At 51.3% G+C, this 16,709-nt stretch overlaps 1 protein-coding gene across 10 annotated transcripts in view; it reads right to left on the reverse strand.

Moving 5' to 3' along the window:
* Positions 1-16,709, reverse strand: part of LOC133141889 (calmodulin-regulated spectrin-associated protein 1-B-like) — a 42,230-nt gene that overhangs the window by 2,361 nt on the left and 23,160 nt on the right. Inside the window, exons 5-19 of one of the 10 annotated variants that reach the window (XM_061262702.1) lie at positions 14,861-14,941; positions 13,516-13,575; positions 11,622-11,763; positions 10,605-10,744; positions 10,265-10,361; positions 9,524-9,656; positions 8,217-8,308; positions 7,383-7,467; positions 4,688-7,097; positions 4,083-4,219; positions 3,739-3,947; positions 2,739-2,798; positions 1,681-1,783; positions 707-822; positions 390-508 (exon numbers count right to left, since the gene is read on the reverse strand). In XM_061262702.1, coding sequence (XP_061118686.1) covers positions 390-508; positions 707-822; positions 1,681-1,783; positions 2,739-2,798; positions 3,739-3,947; positions 4,083-4,219; positions 4,688-7,097; positions 7,383-7,467; positions 8,217-8,308; positions 9,524-9,656; positions 10,265-10,361; positions 10,605-10,744; positions 11,622-11,763; positions 13,516-13,575; positions 14,861-14,941 — 3,984 coding nt within the window. Of the gene's footprint in view, positions 1-389; positions 509-706; positions 823-1,680; positions 1,882-2,738; positions 2,799-3,738; positions 3,948-4,082; positions 4,220-4,687; positions 7,098-7,382; positions 7,468-8,216; positions 8,309-9,490; positions 9,657-10,264; positions 10,362-10,604; positions 10,745-11,621; positions 11,764-13,515; positions 13,576-14,075; positions 14,109-14,860; positions 14,942-16,709 lie in introns of those variants that run through there. The other 9 variants (XM_061262700.1, XM_061262704.1, XM_061262701.1 and 6 more) reach the window with 9 other exon arrangements.

Here is a 16,709-nt window from a genome sequence, read left to right on the forward strand (position 1 = left end):
ACGGACCAAACAGCACCTGCTGTAGCCTTCTAACACACAATGCCCAAGAGACTTGACTACCAAACAGCACCTGCTGTAGCCTGCTAGCACACAATGCCCAAGACACCTAACTGCAGTTATACCCAAGCCTGCGTTTTCCTTTTATTTAAATTTTAGGAAACATATATATATATATATATATATATATATATATAATATATATATATATATATAAAAATATAAAAACAACAATATAATTCAGTCAAGAATGGGAGACTAAACTCAATACAGCAAAAGATTAAAAAGCCTGTAAATGTAGGTTGAGTTTGAGAAGAATTCCAATGAAACATTATGATGGGGCCATACAGAGGATGGGAAGTTAATGAATTAAAAGAGAAATGTCAGCATACCTCCAGGATGGAATTCTTCTGTGGTTCATTGACCTTGCCAGCAAGACAGCAATGAGCGATGGCGTTGTGGATAATCGGCTTGTTAGATTTGGCGCTAGGTTCCTTGAACAGTTTTGGCCCTGCAGAACAAACAGTCATTAGGTCCAGTCTCCAGTCTGCGGAACAGAGTGGTTCAGAGTGCAGGCCGAAGCTTATTCACAGGAACATTAAGCAGAGGTGAAGGCAATATCCTTATTTTTAAAAAATCCCGAGCGTGACAAGCCAAACGTTTCATGCAGGTTAGCCGAATGCTGAATCGTTCTCTCTGAAAGTCTCACCGCTGTATTCTGCCACGGACGTGATGGAAGACGCGGTGGAGCCGTTGTCCCAGTCCCTCTCCGTGTTCCTGCTGGCATTCCGGCTCAGGCCCGGGAACGACTCCACAGACTCCGCCCTGTCGAGACGGCACAGTGAGACACAGGGCCACCACAGGCCAACACAGGAGAGGATAGGGAGAGCATTTTACTGCCTTAGGGGGCCGATTCCATCAAATGTGCATTATCACTGCAAACACATTTGCAAGGTGCACTATATGTACGATTTTATGAAGCACACATTGAAAAAAGCGTTGAATGTGTCTTTTCTGCTGTCGCTAGGCAACCACACTAATGGCATTAGCATAGCATCAACTTTCGCGTTAGCATCAACAGCTTTAGCATTAGCATTTTTAAAAAACAATAGAGAAGAGGAGGGCACTCGCTTTTGCCATTTTGGTGAGAGACAAAACGAGTTGAAACGCCAAACTTTTGTGTATGTGGATGGGCCTGAAACGGTGTGAAATGCAACAAACAACTGCACCTCTGTCTCTGTTTACAATGGCACCAAAACGCGATCAAACCATAAGAACAAAAAACAAGAAAAAAGAATGACAGCGGCGTGCGGTTCTGGAAGCATCAAAACGGAATTATTTACAGCTGGAACGCGCACCTGAAAACAGCGAGGTACCCAGGGCTGATAAACGCAAGGCGTCAGGTGCGCAAAGGTAGTGGGGAAAACGCTTTAAACTCACTGAAAATAATAATAAAAAAAGGTGCCCACAGTCGAGAAAGCGCGTTTGGTGGGATCAGCCCCTTAAATGTGATGCTTTAACTTGTGGAAGAACCGATGCACTTGTAAGTCGCTTTGAATTAAAAGCGTCTGCCAAATGACTAAAATGTAAATGAAAAAATGTTAAACCTACAAATGCGGAAAAGGCAGGCGAGCTTGCGCAGATAGAGGGCGCGTTAGAGAGGGATAAGGGGGAGGGACTCACTGCTGGGACCCTGCCCCTCCGGAGTGGACGCTCTCGGCCTCGGTGGTGGCGGCTGAAGCCAGGGACAGGCTGGAGCCGGACTGGGCGCTGCTCAGATTGTCTGCTGCGGAGAGAGGGACACGTGACGCTCGCACACGCCGCCGAGACACAGCACTTCGACCGCACATGCCCGACACGCGACGCGGCATTGCTCAGGCGCCACTGTCCACGTCACGGCCACCAAAAGACAGAGCAACAAAACCAGCAGAGAGCACACACCTCAGCGTTTACACCACTCAGTTCACTCCCAACACAAAACCAAAAGAACACGCACATGCAACTTACCGTCATCAACATGGGATTAACACGTGTACCTCCACAATCACGTTTAAAAAAAAGATTTCTCTCTAATAATGCTAAACGAAACCAAAACCAACATTTTCACACTGGCATTTTATGTACCACAGTGGCCAATTTATCCGATGAAAGCATTTCAAACAGTTTTTCCACGTACAAATCCAAAGCTCAGGCACGTTCAGAATGTCTCCAATGTTAGTGAAACCCCTTAACGATGGAAAGCTCCAAATACCCTCTGCCCCCTCAAAGAATTCATGGAAAATTTGCAGCACTGACCACTGATCTCCATACTAACTCTGGTGCCTCGTAAAACCACAGAGCCATGACCTAAATCATCACGTTGGCTTATTGCAACCAACATTTTTAACCAAGATTTCCCTCAAATTATTCTGTAAACACACACCTTAACTTTGAACCAAAATGATCATTTATAATGAAAATGACCCACTTTCCTTCTTCCTTGTCAATAAAACAAGCTTTTGATCTGGATTGTGAAGTTTCTGACATGGACTTCAAGCCCATGAATTCAGCTAATTAATACACAATTTAGCTCTCGTATAGCGTATTAATATGGCATGAAATGCCATGGGAGTGCTGCACCCTGAAGCTAATATGGAGAGAGGTGGCCGGCAGAGGGAAGATGGGACATGATTGCTCGGAGCCCTCTGGGGATCATGGCCGATGGTGTGTCATGCAGGGCATGGGAAGTTTAAGTCTTTCACCTCCCCCAACGCCTTGCCGGCCACGGCCCCTGATCCACAGCGCTGTGCCGCGACTCTGTCCTGCATGACAGACACACGGGAGAGCTGAGGAAGAGGAAGAGCGGAGAGACAGACAGACAGACAGACAGATAGAAGGGGACGCCCTCGGCCATGCAGTAGCCATAGAGACAGTGCACGCTTTCCCATCATTCCCGAAAAATGTGGTGCCTTTGCGGGCCCCCGAAAACGAATTGACGATGTGGAAATTCTGGCGGGATACGGAAATGAAGCTGATGACAAGCGTAACACCGATGCCAAAACCAACAAGTCTTCACAAAGGAAAGCGATGAATTGAGTAAAAAGCCTGCTACAGATTACAATATTATGGCCTGGGATTCAATCAAAACAGCTGACGTCTTTGTTTTGACTGAACAGAACTTGACCCAAAACAAAGCGGCACAAAACAAGGGTTAGTCAGCAAAACGGCATGAGGATTAAACGATTAACGATTAAACAAATTCATGATTAGCAGGTCTATGCTATAAAACGCATCGCTTTAATATTTTAACATTGCACTCAGTTGAGAACAGTAGACATTCTCAATGTTTCAGTGTCATATCTTTAAGAAGACGGACAAAGAACGCAGAGGGAAATTGGAGATTGAGGAGTGTCGTATCAACGGAGGTGGAGCGGTCTCAGAATGAGAGGGGTCAGGTTAATGTAAATCACTAACCCTTCTGACAAAAGGGGGCTTCACAGTGCTATGACATCCTGGAACACCATACCTTAACTATGAGGAAGAGATGGGTCCAGCCCTGGAGTTCCCAATTTCACCAAATCTCACAGACAAAATAGTGTCAGTGTTTGAATAACCTTGAGCATATTCAGTGACCATGGTGGTTGTAGGTGGACTCGAATCTCAAACCTGAATCCCCAGGGGCTCAACAGAACCAGACTTGAACCGGATCACAGTGAAACACAGCACGGTTTCAGCCATTTTGACAAGCGGGCAGACACTTACGGGTGGAGGAGCACTTGGAGTAGGTGTCGCTGGAGGACTCGCCCCGGTGAACGGACTTGGGCCGGGACTTCTTGGGTTTGCTCTTGGGCTTGGTCAGGCCCTGCTCCTCGATAATCTCCTGCTGCTTCCGCCTCAGGTACTCCTGCTTGATCAGCTCCCTCCGGGCCTTCTCCTCCTCCTTCCTGATCCGATCCTCCTCTGCCTTCCGTCTGGGGGAATCATTTCACCATCATTTTTTTACATGCGTGCAGACATTTTCAGTTTCTGACACCTCATTGGGCAACAGAAAGTCTCACTGTCTCACAAAGCAGCTAACCCATTTAACACCTTATGGGCGTCGTTACCTGGCCTCGTCCCGCTTGAGCTCGGTCTCCACCTCCATCTGCTGCTTGCGCAGGCGCGCCTCCTCCGCCTTGCGCTGCTGCTTCAGGAGGAAGGCGGCTCGCTTCTTCGCCAACTCATCCTCCGCCTTCTGCTCGTCCTGGAGACCGAAGAGCACAGTCACCTCTCTCTCTCTCACTCTCTCTCTCTCTCTCTCTCTCTCTCTGAGACAGTTCTCTCACTCTCACACTCACACTCACACTCACTCACTCAGACAGTACTCTCTCACAGTAACCTGCTAAAGCTTGTTACACCCAGCCGCCTGTTCAATGTGATGCCAGTATTATTTGTTGTATTATTTACCATTACCATTTTAAATTGGGGGGGCAGTCTATAGTCTAGTGCTCAAGGTGCTTGACAAGGACCTGGAAGGTTGGTGGTTCAAGCCCCCGTTTAGCGACAATAAGATCAGTGCAGCTGTTGGGCCCGTGAGCGAGCAAGGCCCTTAACCTCACATTGCACCCCAGGGGGAATTTGCACAGTCTAATCAACTGTAAGTGCCTTTGGATTAGAGCATCAGCAAAATAACCGTTATGTAATGTAATGTAAGATATGCAAGCATGCCAACCTTGAAAAAGAACCCGAGCCCAGACTTCTGATCCCCGTCGGTGACGTCGCCGGTCACGTCCTGGACCTCAGAGCCGCCCTCCTCAGACGGGTCCTTCAGGTCGGACAGGTCCACCTCGATCAGGGAGGCTTTGCCCCGGGACACCTCCTCGCCGGGGGGACCCTCCACGCCGCTCGGCTCCTCGTCCTTCAGGGTGCTGGACAGGCACTCCTCAGGAGGGCGCTCCGGCGTGGTGCAGACGGCCTCTCTGGGCGTGGGTGCGGTCCTCTGGTTGGCCTCGTCGTGAAGCCGGAAGGTGGTGCGGCGCAAGCTGCCCCGGTCCATTGGGCTTGCCGCGTCTCTGGGCCCCGGGCCTGCCGGGCTGCTACCCTCCTCCTGCTCCTCCCTGGAGGTCCGGCCCCCAGGGAACTGTCTCAGGTGGGGAAGGGTCTCCACGCTCTGGGTGGGCGTGATGACCCGCGAGGCCTGCTTGCCGTTCTCCTTGGGTAGCTTGAGGTCGTTGGGTTTGGACCGGGGTCCCCTCCCAGAGCTCAGCTTGGGGGGTCGCCGCACCACCCCGCCGCCCCCGACTGTGGAGAGCGGCTCCACGAAGTGAACGGCCGGCCGGAACTTGGGCTCGGGGGTGCTGCTCTTCCCGTTGGCCGGGGCGGGGATGGGGGCAGTGCCTGCGGCCGTGGGGGCGGCCCCGGGAGGAGACTGTACGTTCTGCTTCATCAGCAGGTCCTGCTGCAGGGACAGCTGCATCATCTGCTGCTGGATGGTGCTGATGGCCTCGTTCAGCATCTCGATGGAGCGGTTGCACTCGTTCAGGTCGGGTTCCGGCCCTCCGTCGTCCAGCGGCAGGGTGCCGTTCAGCTTGTTGTCCCCCTCCAGGGTGCCTGGGGAGGTCGGGGACTCCCTGGCCCACCGCACGGTGGCTTTTCCCTCCTGCCCCTCTTTGGCCACCCCCCTCAACCCGTCCATGCACGAGTCGTCCTTGGACATCTCCTTCCCCCCGTTGAGCTTCTGTTCCTCTCGGTAGTACTCGGACTTCAGAGGCTGGGGGAGAGTGTCGCTCTTCCCTTTCTTGACGATGTTGAGGAAGGCCGCCTTGCCCAGCTTGAGCCTCTGGCGGGCGGACAGCGACTCCATCTTCTTCTTCTGCGTCTCGATGGCGCGCCTCTTCTCCTCCAGCTGCATGTGCAGCTGCACCAGCTCGGAGGCCAGCACGTTGGCGCCGTCCTTGCCCTGCCCCGTGGGGCTCTGCTCCCGCCGCAGCTTCCAGGAGGTGAGGGGCAGGGGGCCGCACTCGGAGCCGTCGGGCGTGGTCTTCTGCGAGCTGCTGGAGCTGGAGCGCGTGTCGTGGCCGCCCTTGTGCAGCCGCCGCTCGGCGAAGCTGGTCATGCGCACGCTGCCGCTGGCCGTGCTGCTGGCCTGGGAGATGGTGCTGAGGCAGGGGCTGGACCGGCCGCTCGCCCCCTCCTTGTCCTCGTGCTCCCGCACCTTCATGTCCTCCCGCAGCTTCGCCGACTCCTCCTCTTCCTCCTCGAAGCACTTCCGCCGGACGGGGTGCGCCGGCTCCTCGTCCAGCTCCTCCGAGTCCATGTCGGCCACCTCCGAGTCCGAGTCCTTCCCGATGTCCCAGGCGGGCGGGGCGGCGGGGGCGGCGGAGAAGGGGCTGCTCCTGACGGTGCCGGCGAGCGGGGCCTTGTCCTCGGGGTCGGAGGCGTGCAGGAAGAAGCCGCAGGGGGCCGGGGACTCGCCGCTGCTCGCGACCGCCGGACAGAAGCCGCTCGGGCCGCCCTCCGCGGGGGGCCTCGCTGCGTCGGGGAACTCGGCGCCGCCGATGGGGGTGAAGGTCCGGTTGAGGTCGGGATCGGCGGCGGGGGGTCTCCTCCTGGAGGGCAGGGGTCCCTCGCCGACCCGCCGGTACGAACCCCTCGCCCTCCCCTCCCCGCACTCCTCCTCTTTGTTGGGGTTTACAGACTTCTCCTTGGCCGGCTTTAAGACGGCAGGCATCAGCGGTTCTAGGTAAAAGCTATCAGGCTGGGGCTCGCCGGGCGGCTCCTCTGGCCTCCTCTGGGGGGAGCGTGCGGTCGTGGCTCGAGAGGAGACGCTCTGGAGCTCCAGGTCTTGCTCAGGGAGACGGACGCTCTCTGCCCCTTCCTCCAGCTTCATCATGGCAACCAGCTCCTCCTCTTCCTCGTCCTCCATTTTCACGTGCCCCAGAAGGGTCTGGCCATTGACCCGACGGGGGCCCGGTGGGGGCCCTGGGCCGCCCAGCTGGTGTTTGGGGGTGACGCTCACCACGTTGGAGGCCAGGCTGTCCTTGCTGATGGAGCGGGCCAAGCTGACGCTGTCTCCGGAGGCCAGGTCGGCGTCGCAGTCGGTGGCACAGTGGAGGCCGTGGGGCGTGGGCTGGGACAGCGGTCTAGGAGGCAGGGAAGCAAGACGAGAGAGGATCAGGGCAACGGTCAAACAAGCAGCAGCCTTCTCATGATCTGAAAACCCCTCGCTGAAAGAGTCGACAAAGTCACGGCAGAGGTCGTTCACTCGCCACCAGCCGACAGTTAAACAAAAATTACGGACAGGCATGCAACTCAACTCCAGTAGCATTACAATTATAGACAGGCGTGCAACACCTCCAGTACCATTACAACATGAATGCATAATGATGTCGCTATTCACAGTACAGCACAGCTCTGTGGCTGCTCACCTCTGCTTCCTCTCCGGCCAGGCCACCACTGAGCCCTGGGGCTGACCGTCCACTTTCGTCAGGGAGTTTGAGCGGTTTCTCTGGCCTATAAATGAGAACATACAAACACAACTCTCTACTTTCAAACCAAGCGCATTGCTATAAACATCACATAATGTTTTATACCACTTTATCTAGTAATTAACTCCTAGAAGCAAAAATAGGCTCTTTCTTATGCTGGGTGATTGTTATTTTGGACGCTCCTTGAAAAATGCATTTGATTAAAAATAAATGCATGCATGAGTTTTTCTGAACCACCAGTTAGAAGGGTATAATTTTTTTTTTTAACCTTTGAAAATATTGCTTTAGTTTTCCGAATGCAACTTTACACACCACAACCATTTTAGACCCAAACTCATTTCCTATGGGTTCCCATTGATATCTCACAATGGTAATTTTCAGGAATTTAACTTATTTGCTGCACATAGCTAATCAAATGAAAAACAAATTCCTCAGCTGTTGAGCAGCATTTCCACATTGTTTTGCCACAGAATACATATCTAATATTATTTTAGATTTAACAAACAAATTGTAAACTGAAACCCAGTTGAAAATGTACAGCTTGAATAGAAATTAATATATGCAGGAAAGGTCTCATTAGTGTGCACAGGCCAGGCAGACCACAAATTACTAAATGGGTGTGAATATTTATTTGGGAAAAGATATTGTTTAATCCCTCTTTGCAACAATTAACCAGTTAAATGCCCACAAGGTACTGTATGATTTGTTGTCCGTACAAATTATGTTCCACACAGCCCCAGTAGGGGGCAGCACTGGCCACGCAACTGCCCTTACCAGAGCTCTCTTCTCCTTGCAGGGATTTCTGTTGTCTCTGTCTGAGCGGTAGCAATGGATGGGAGGGGCCGAGGGCGGGACTTCCTTTATTACTGTGAGGAAGAACAAACGGTCAGTCTGACTGAAATATATTCCAAGGCTTCTGGTTTCAGCTATAGATCTAACAGCCAGTGAGGCATGAAAATATCACATCACATCAATGTCACCAAATCACAGCCTCAGTGATGATCCAGGACAGAGCTGAGGGGGAGCTACTGACCAAATGCACTCCAAAGGCAGATGCCCCCACCCATAAAACCCCATGAAAGATTAACATCAACATTTATCAAGGCGGAAAAATATAACATATAAACATGGAAACAATCACCACCCAACAGGAAGCTTACCTTTGAACAAAAAACACAACTGACGTCAAACAGACGAGACAGAGGGGAGGGTTAACACGAGATGCAGATGTGTGAAAATGACAGGAAACAGTGTTCTGCCACGTTCTAGGCGTTACTTAACCGCGCGCAAACACCGTCCCCGCTCATACGCCACCACACGTCACTAGATTATCTGGCCGTGTGATGACTCGCGTGTTGTCACTGTAATCAAACTCCATCTAATCAGCAGAGCGGAGCGGTCCTTCTGAACGCCGCGATCGAGCCCGCACGGCAGGGGGGGGGAATGTGGGGCAGCGCTGGGCCAACAACGGACAGCCCACGAGAGACACCCCGATAACCAAAAACTACCGCCGTTATTTAACAATGTGCAAAAAAAAGACCATTTAAGATATACATCTCAGTGGAAAAAAACTGGCTAACAGTGTGAGCCTTAATATTCATTTCCCTATGTCACGCTGAGCCCTCAAGCAGATCTGTCACGTTAATGAGATCGAACTACAGCCGGCCAGCTCTGTGAGCACTGGCCCGGGAGAGGACAACAGCCCTAATAACACACCCCTCAGGAGGCTCCAGGAAAAACATCCCCACTATCATAAATTTTAATTTAAACTAATTTTATTAATAATATAATATAATATAATATTAATCTGTCAAGGGTCAACGGTTCACACATTTATAAAGACATCTGAGTGCATGTAGGTATGTATGTATGTACACAGTCATGCATGTACGCTTGCACGTATTCAAGTGTGCATGTATGCATTTGCACACACGTCTTCTTTAAAAGAAATGAAAGGACAGCTCCAGGAAACACCAGAGCAGCTCGAAGAGGAAAAACAGCAGCACACACGGAGGCAGGAGATGACAGGGGCAGAAAGACAGACTTACAGAGGGTCAGACTCTTCAGGGTGCAGGTAGTACCTGTTACAGACTTCTGGGTTTTGGACAGACACCACCGGGTCGGTCGAGCCAGGTGTGCCGAGAAAGCTGCGCTTGGTAGCGTTGGAGATGGGCACAGGGGGGCGGGCACTTTTAGACTGAAGCACTGCTCTCGCTGCGTGAGTGGGGGGGAAAAACCGTCAATCAAACCAGCAATGGGAAACCGAGGGTGAAAATATTTCAGGCATTAAGTGGTGAATAATGCAGCTGTTTTTTTTAGTCTACCCAGCTCTAAAACCCCAGCTCTACACAATCACTGGCTTTCCCTGAGTAAAACTAAACCATACTGGCAAAGAGCTCCAAGGGCCGCAAAGGTGTTGAAAGCCTTGGTGAAGTGTTAGCAAATGTAAACAGACGAATGCCTTTGCTAATAAAGCATTCTTGCCTTCCTTTGCCAGGTCATAGAAATGTGTTTTCTACAACTGTCCTTGAAGATATCCACTATATAATAAAGTATACACTACACACATATGAACTTAAAAAAAAGAAAGAATAACAATACAAATGTGAAAGCAAAACTATAGAACTGTATAAATGTCTATATACAGACATATACATCTCTGTAGTTTTTAACATTTCACCAAGGGCAGGCTCTTACGCCAGTGATCTTTTCTATGTTCCTTGTAGTGCAGGTTGAACAGCTTGGCCGGTGAAAAGATAAAACTCTCAGACATATAAGGAATGTTGCTCATCAGGACGAGCAGGCCATGGAACCGTCCTTACCGTCTTTGATTTCTTGGAGGTCTCTGGGCTGGACAAAGTCAGGTTTGACTATCTCAAACCACCAGAACAGCTCAGCAATGAAGACCATCATGTTGTGCTGTGAAGAGAGAGCAATCTTCTGTTAAAGAGTGTTGGAGAGGTGAAACTCCATTAATGCATGTTGGTGTGCGTTTGTTTGTTTTGAGAGACACATAGAAACAAACAACATTCTGCTGAAACGACAAGTTATGAAAACATCTTCATACCCTGCTGTGTATTTATAACATTTATTCTGCCCTTGCCAGTACTATTTATGGTTACAAAATATTTAGTGTGGAGTTCAGGCCAGGTGAGGTTTTACCTTGAGCACGAGTGGAGCATACAACATATCTTCAGTGGTCAGGTAGAAGCTCTTATTCAGATACTCGTTGGCAAACTCCTTCAGGAGCTGGATGTTGTACAGACTGTCAGCTATCGAGGCTACTTCCTTCAGGCAAATATCTGATAGAGAGGCAAAGAAACAACATTAGTAACCACTCACCAACAGCAAACTGAACAGTTCAACCATTCAAAAATGACATTACACAGTAAAGACACAAAAGAACAATTTTAGGCTTAGGGTTGTCAATTCAAATATGTTGTTTGGAATTTCATTTCCTGAAACAAGTATAAATAATGGTCAAATATAGCTTGACATGCAAGCTTGCAGATTCATACGAATACATGCTTCAAGAGATATGTTATATTGCAGTCAACAGTCTACTCATTTCAGCCAATTATAGCTCACTTGCCCTTCTACCACAGCGACACAATTACCAATTTTAAGTCACTTCTAAGCACTATACCCAGGGTAAGGCAAGCACAATATCTAATAATACGCTGGTTAATATTTTAATCTTGTGATCCGTTCTGTGTATCTTTAGCGCAGTGGCAAAGAGCAATAAGTGCATTTTGGGGTGACATTGGCTCAGGAGGTAAAAGGAGTCATCTGGCAGTTTGAGAGTTGCCGGTTCAATCCCGCCCAGGCTGTGTTGAAGTGTCCCTGAGCAAGACACCTAACCCCTAGTTGCTCCTGACAGGCTGGTTGGAGCCTTGCATGGCAGCCAATCACCGTTGGTGTGTGTGAATGGGTGAATGAGAAGAATCAATTGTACAGCGCTTTGGACAAAGGCGCTACATAAATGCACATTTTATTTACATTTTTATTTTGGTCCTGCTTTATAACAAGAAGAACAAAAACAATGGGAAATACTCAAATTCCACTTGGATTAGATTGCGTATTTTGTAGCTCCAGTGTAGGAGGTCCCAGTCATTGAGTAAGGGTGCGTACGGGCATGCTTCAGGAAGGAGAATGTGCAGAGTGCGGCAGCAAGCCTACCGTCAAGCTTCATGTGCTCGGGGCAGTAGTAGTGCACCACGGCCAGCAGGGCGGAGCCGTCGCACACGTCCTTCATCAGATCCTCCATCAGGGGGAAGAAGGGCATCTGTCGGCCGGAGAGGTGGTCCCTGCGATAGCGCACCTGCAGGGACGGAGAGGGGTCAGAGCAGGTGTAGAGGCGTAGAGGGCACCCCCCGAGGGAGAACGTGCCTGTGTTTCAGTAGACAGGGTGGGACCCAGCAATCCATACGGCAGGGCAACGGCACAACAGCAGCGCAGAGAGTACTGCGGTGAGGAATCGAGGCCTTGCAACTGGCATTGTGACTACACCATGCAGATATACAGTATTATACCATCTGAATTGCTCCTTGCTGTCGAGGAGTTTTGAGTGTCACAGAGAGATGCATTGTTATGGGGAGACCATATGGCAGCGGGTCAACGGCTGATTAGCGTCTGAAAAGACAGCTCTGCCATTGCCAGCTATCAGTCTCCAACGCAACTGAAATTTTTGTTCATCTGCAGTTGTTATCTAGTTTAGGCTAGCGCATAAAGAAAGGTTATTAGCTATACTGGCCAACGAGGCTGTAATTACAATGTAAACGCTGCTTTTACTTGCCAACTGCACAGTTCTTACATGCTGTTAGGAGTTTCATGTCTGAAAATCAGTCTGGATGAGAGAATCCGCTTAGTGACTGCAATGTTGTAATGCAATATGCCTATTTTTAACTTTGATCTGCAAGATATAAGAATTTAGGCTTGTTCCAACTCATTTGTGTGAGCCATTCAGGAATTAAAACCCTAAGGTTGGTTAGGGACAGTTGCACAAAGAGCCTCTCCGCAAATATACCTCCCCACGTACCCGTACCCTAGGATTGCTCTGTCCATCACCCCAAAGCAGCTCATCACAGACCCCATCATTCCCCCTTCATGACACACTTCACCCCATGGCGACTAGTGTTAAACACCCAGAGCATCGGGCCTAGCACTGATGTGCTCTCAAGAGGGTCACGCGGTCACAGACTGCAGGAGGAAACTAGCAGGCAAGCTGAGCCCCCTTCAGTCCAACAGCAAGACCAGACCCGTTGGCCTGAGACAGGGAAGCCCTCGCGTCACCGCAGGGGCATCAAGCTCAGCTCCTGGAGGGTCGTTCACGTGCTGCTTTCTGTTACCAATTCCCTCCACTTAACGTCTCTAAATGCCCTGAATGTTTTCTCGAGAATGAGCCGCTAGTATGAGTCTTCACCACTGGATGTCGTATGCAAAAATGCAGAACAATATCTAAATATGGGAAAGGGATTATTAAGTACAGGTCGGAGCAGAAACCAGCACGCATTTGACCCCTCCAGGCGTCAAGTTGATCTTCTCTGTTCCGCTGATGTAACGGGAGTTTTTCTGGCACGTCATCTGTGCCAGAACATTCCCCGGGCCAAGCGGCATCGATCTGTTGGGACCCACGTCTATGAAAGCCGAGAGTTTGAGCCGGGGCCCGACCCAAACCGCACAAAAAAAACAGAACCACAACAAACATCGCCCTTAAGCTGCAGACACTACATGCATCAAGGGAGCCGAAGAATGCGCGTCTCTCAGACTCTTATCACCGAAAGCGTCTACAGAGCTGCTCTCGTGACTCTACGCGTACGCTAACAGTGCAGTGGAGAAGCCAAACTGAGGCGGAGGAGGACGGTACGCGGAGTGGAAGAGTGAGAAAAAACACCACAGAGAACACACAAAGAGAGCAGGAGTAGAGTGAAGCATGAGTGTAATGGCAGAATGTAGAGTAATGTAGAAGCAGGGAACCCAGTTAAGGAGAAGTGCTAAAAAAAAGAACGTGTTATGAGGGGACAGGGGCACAGGAAAGCAGGTGTGCTACAGGTGCTGTCGGGGTGTACTGTACCACGCGGGAGAACTCGGCCGGCTCCAGCATGCAGTGGGCCAGTGCGTGCATGAGATCGGGCTGGTGGGAGAAACACCAGAGAGAGGCAGTGAGGAGAGAAGGGGGGAAGGGGGGAAGGGGGGAAGGGGGGGAGCAGTGGCCTGTCAAAGTTCAGCAAGGGAGCGGTGAGAGAGAACGGCCTGATGGGTAAGTGGGTGGAGCGGTGAGTACGTGGGTCGTGACGTCGGGGGCGTGAAAGGCGGGTTTGGCGATGCCGTCCTCCTACACCCCGGCACGTGCCGCTGGGAGGAGGAGAGCGATGTTCAGAGCTCGGCGTTTCCCTCTGAAACTCGCCGGCTGACGGAAGCGACAGCTCCCAGTGCAGGCGGCTGACTCCAGCTCTATGGCGGGAGACGCCGTGCTAACTCTGGGACTTCCTGGATGCACTAGTTTCCTCGGCTACAACGAGCCACTCTCAGTTCACAGAGAAATGGCTGCAGGCACACATTGACACACACTGAGAGCACAGTGATGATGCCTTTTAACACAGGAAGAGAGGAGAAGGCTAGCGGTCAACTTACAGGCACTAGTTTCCAATACCATTTGGAGGGAGACTATCCAAGTAGCAGGGACGGAGTTTAGGAGGAGGAAGAGGAGGAGGAGGAGACAAACAGGAAGAGCAGCAGAGAAGTCAAAAGGTCAGATGCAAACAAGATGGGATTACGTCTACTTCCGGGTTAGATAACAGGACGGAACGGTTAAACCCGACCTACTCAGAGGACAGTCTTAATTGGGTTAAATCGGGTCCAGGATGAACTCTAATTTAACTGGGTTTCAGGTAAAGGATATCAAAAACATGCAGTTAAGAGTTAATATGAATGGGCACACATGAGCAAAACGTCAGGCAAATATAGGGGTGCATGCCAATAAGGACTCCAAGGTCTAGGGAAGAAAAGGTTCTGACAAAGGCATTCGACTAGCAAAAATGAGCTCTTCAATGTCCTTAATAAAAGCATAGATCAGAAACTCTTCACTATTCGACTTTGTGATCATTTTCGATTGGTTGCAGATCTGTGAGAATTGCTCCACTGCTGAACCGAAAGCCACTACACTTTAAACTGATCCGTATCTACAGCTGTAGGCTTCATAAGGAATAGAATTAAGATAAAGAGGAGGTCCAGAATACAACTGTGGCAGATACAGGACACGTTTGTGTGCAAAGAGCTTGTTAAGAATTTTAAACAGGAGGGAGGCATACGGAGAGCGGCCTGCCCCCACACAGGACACGGTCACCCCACGCCTCCGTGCCTGGGTGTGTGGTGGGCAGGACGGGGCAGGATGGGGCGGGGCGGGGCTGAGGCATTACCTTCTGGTGGCTGGGAGACTCCAGCAGGTGCTGCTTGACCTTGTGCTCTTTCTCAGCGATCTCCCTCATCTTCAGGTTCACCTGTGATGCAATGCAATGTGTCATTACATTACATTACATTACATTACATAGGGACATTACATTACATTACATAGGGGCAACCTGTAGCCTTGTGGCTGATGTACTTTACTGAGACCCGGAAGGTTGAAGATTCAGGCCCCATTGTAGCCCTGATCAGATCTGATCAGGCCCTTAACAATTCCCCCCCACTGCTCCAGGGGGGATTGTCGCCTGCTTAATCTATACAACTGTAAATCGCTTTAAAAGCAAAATTGTTATTAATTACATTAAAGGCATTTGGCACTTATCCAGAGCCACATACTACAAAGTACCTATTCATAACCAGGGACAAGTGTGCTGAGTGTGGAGCTCTAGCAGGGCTGAGTGTGGAGCTCTAGCTGGCCTGAGTGTGGAGCTCTGGCAGGGCTGAGTGTGGAGCTCTAGCAGGGCTGAGTGTGGAGCTCTAGCAGGGCTGAGTGTGGAGCTCTGGCAGGGCTGAGTGTGGAGCTCTAGCAGGGCTGAGTGTGGAGCTCTAGCTGGCCTGAGTGTGGAGCTCTAGCTGGCCTGAGTGTGGAGCTCTGGTAGGACTGAGTGTGGAGCTCTGGCTGGCCTGAGTGTGGATCTCTGGCAGGGCTGAGTGTGGAGCTCTAGCTGGCCTGAGTGTGGAGCTCTGGCAGGGCTGAGTGTGGAGCTCTAGCTGGCCTGAGTGTGGAGCTCTGGCTGGCCTGAGTGTGGAGCTCTGGCAGGGCTGAGTGTGGAGCTCTAGCTGGCCTGAGTGTGGAGCTCTAGCTGGCCTGAGTGTGGAGCTCTGGCAGGGCTGAGTGTGGAGCTCTAGCTGGCCTGAGTGTGGAGCTCTGGCAGGGCTGAGTGTGGAGCTCTAGCAGGGCTGAGTGTGGAGCTCTAGCTGGCCCGAGTGTGGAGCTCTAGCTGGCCTGAGTGTGGAGCTCTGGCAGGGCTGAGTGTGGAGCTCTGGCTGGCCTGAGTGTGGAGCTCTGGCAGGGCTGAGTGTGGAGCTCTGGCAGGGCTGAGTGTGGAGCTCTGGCTGGCCTGAGTGTGGAGCTCTGGCAGGGCTGAGTGTGGAGCTCTAGCTGGCCTGAGTGTGGAGCTCTGGCAGGCCTGAGTGTGGAGCTCTGGCAGGGCTGAGTGTGGAGCTCTGGCTGGCCTGAGTGTGGAGCTCTGGCAGGGCTGAGTGTGGAGCTCTAGCTGGCCTGAGTGTGGAGCTCTGGCAGGGCTGAGTGTGGAGCTCTAGCAGGGCTGAGTGTGGAGCTCTAGCTGGCCTGAGTGTGGAGCTCTAGCTGGCCTGAGTGTGGAGCTCTGGCAGGGCTGAGTGTGGAGCTCTAGCAGGGCTGAGTGTGGAGCTCTAGCTGGCCTGAGTGTGGAGCTCTAGCTGGCCTGAGTGTGGAGCTCTAGCTGGCCTGAGTGTGGAGCTCTAGCTGGCCTGAGTGTGGAGCTCTGGCAGGGCTGAGTGTGGAGCTCTAGCAGGGCTGAGTGTGGAGCTCTAGCTGGCCTGAGTGTGGAGCTCTAGCTGGCCTGAGTGTGGAGCTCTAGCAGGGCTGAGTGTGGAGCTCTAGCAGGGCTGAGTGTGGAGCTCTAGCTGGCTGTAGCTGGGCTGATGGATGGGCACTGGGGAGTAATAAAAACCCACAGTTCTGCTGAGTCACCTGCCTGTACAGAGCTCCGCTCAGCCAACTGTCCACAGCACACACACCCCTGCACTCACAAAACGCCCGTCTGTGAGCACAAATCCCCACCCAGGGAGGATACACGGGGGGGCAGAATGTGTTTTAGG

The sequence above is a fragment of the Conger conger genome, chromosome 12 (genome assembly GCF_963514075.1).
Source record: "Conger conger chromosome 12, fConCon1.1, whole genome shotgun sequence".
NCBI lineage: Eukaryota > Metazoa > Chordata > Actinopteri > Anguilliformes > Congridae > Conger > Conger conger.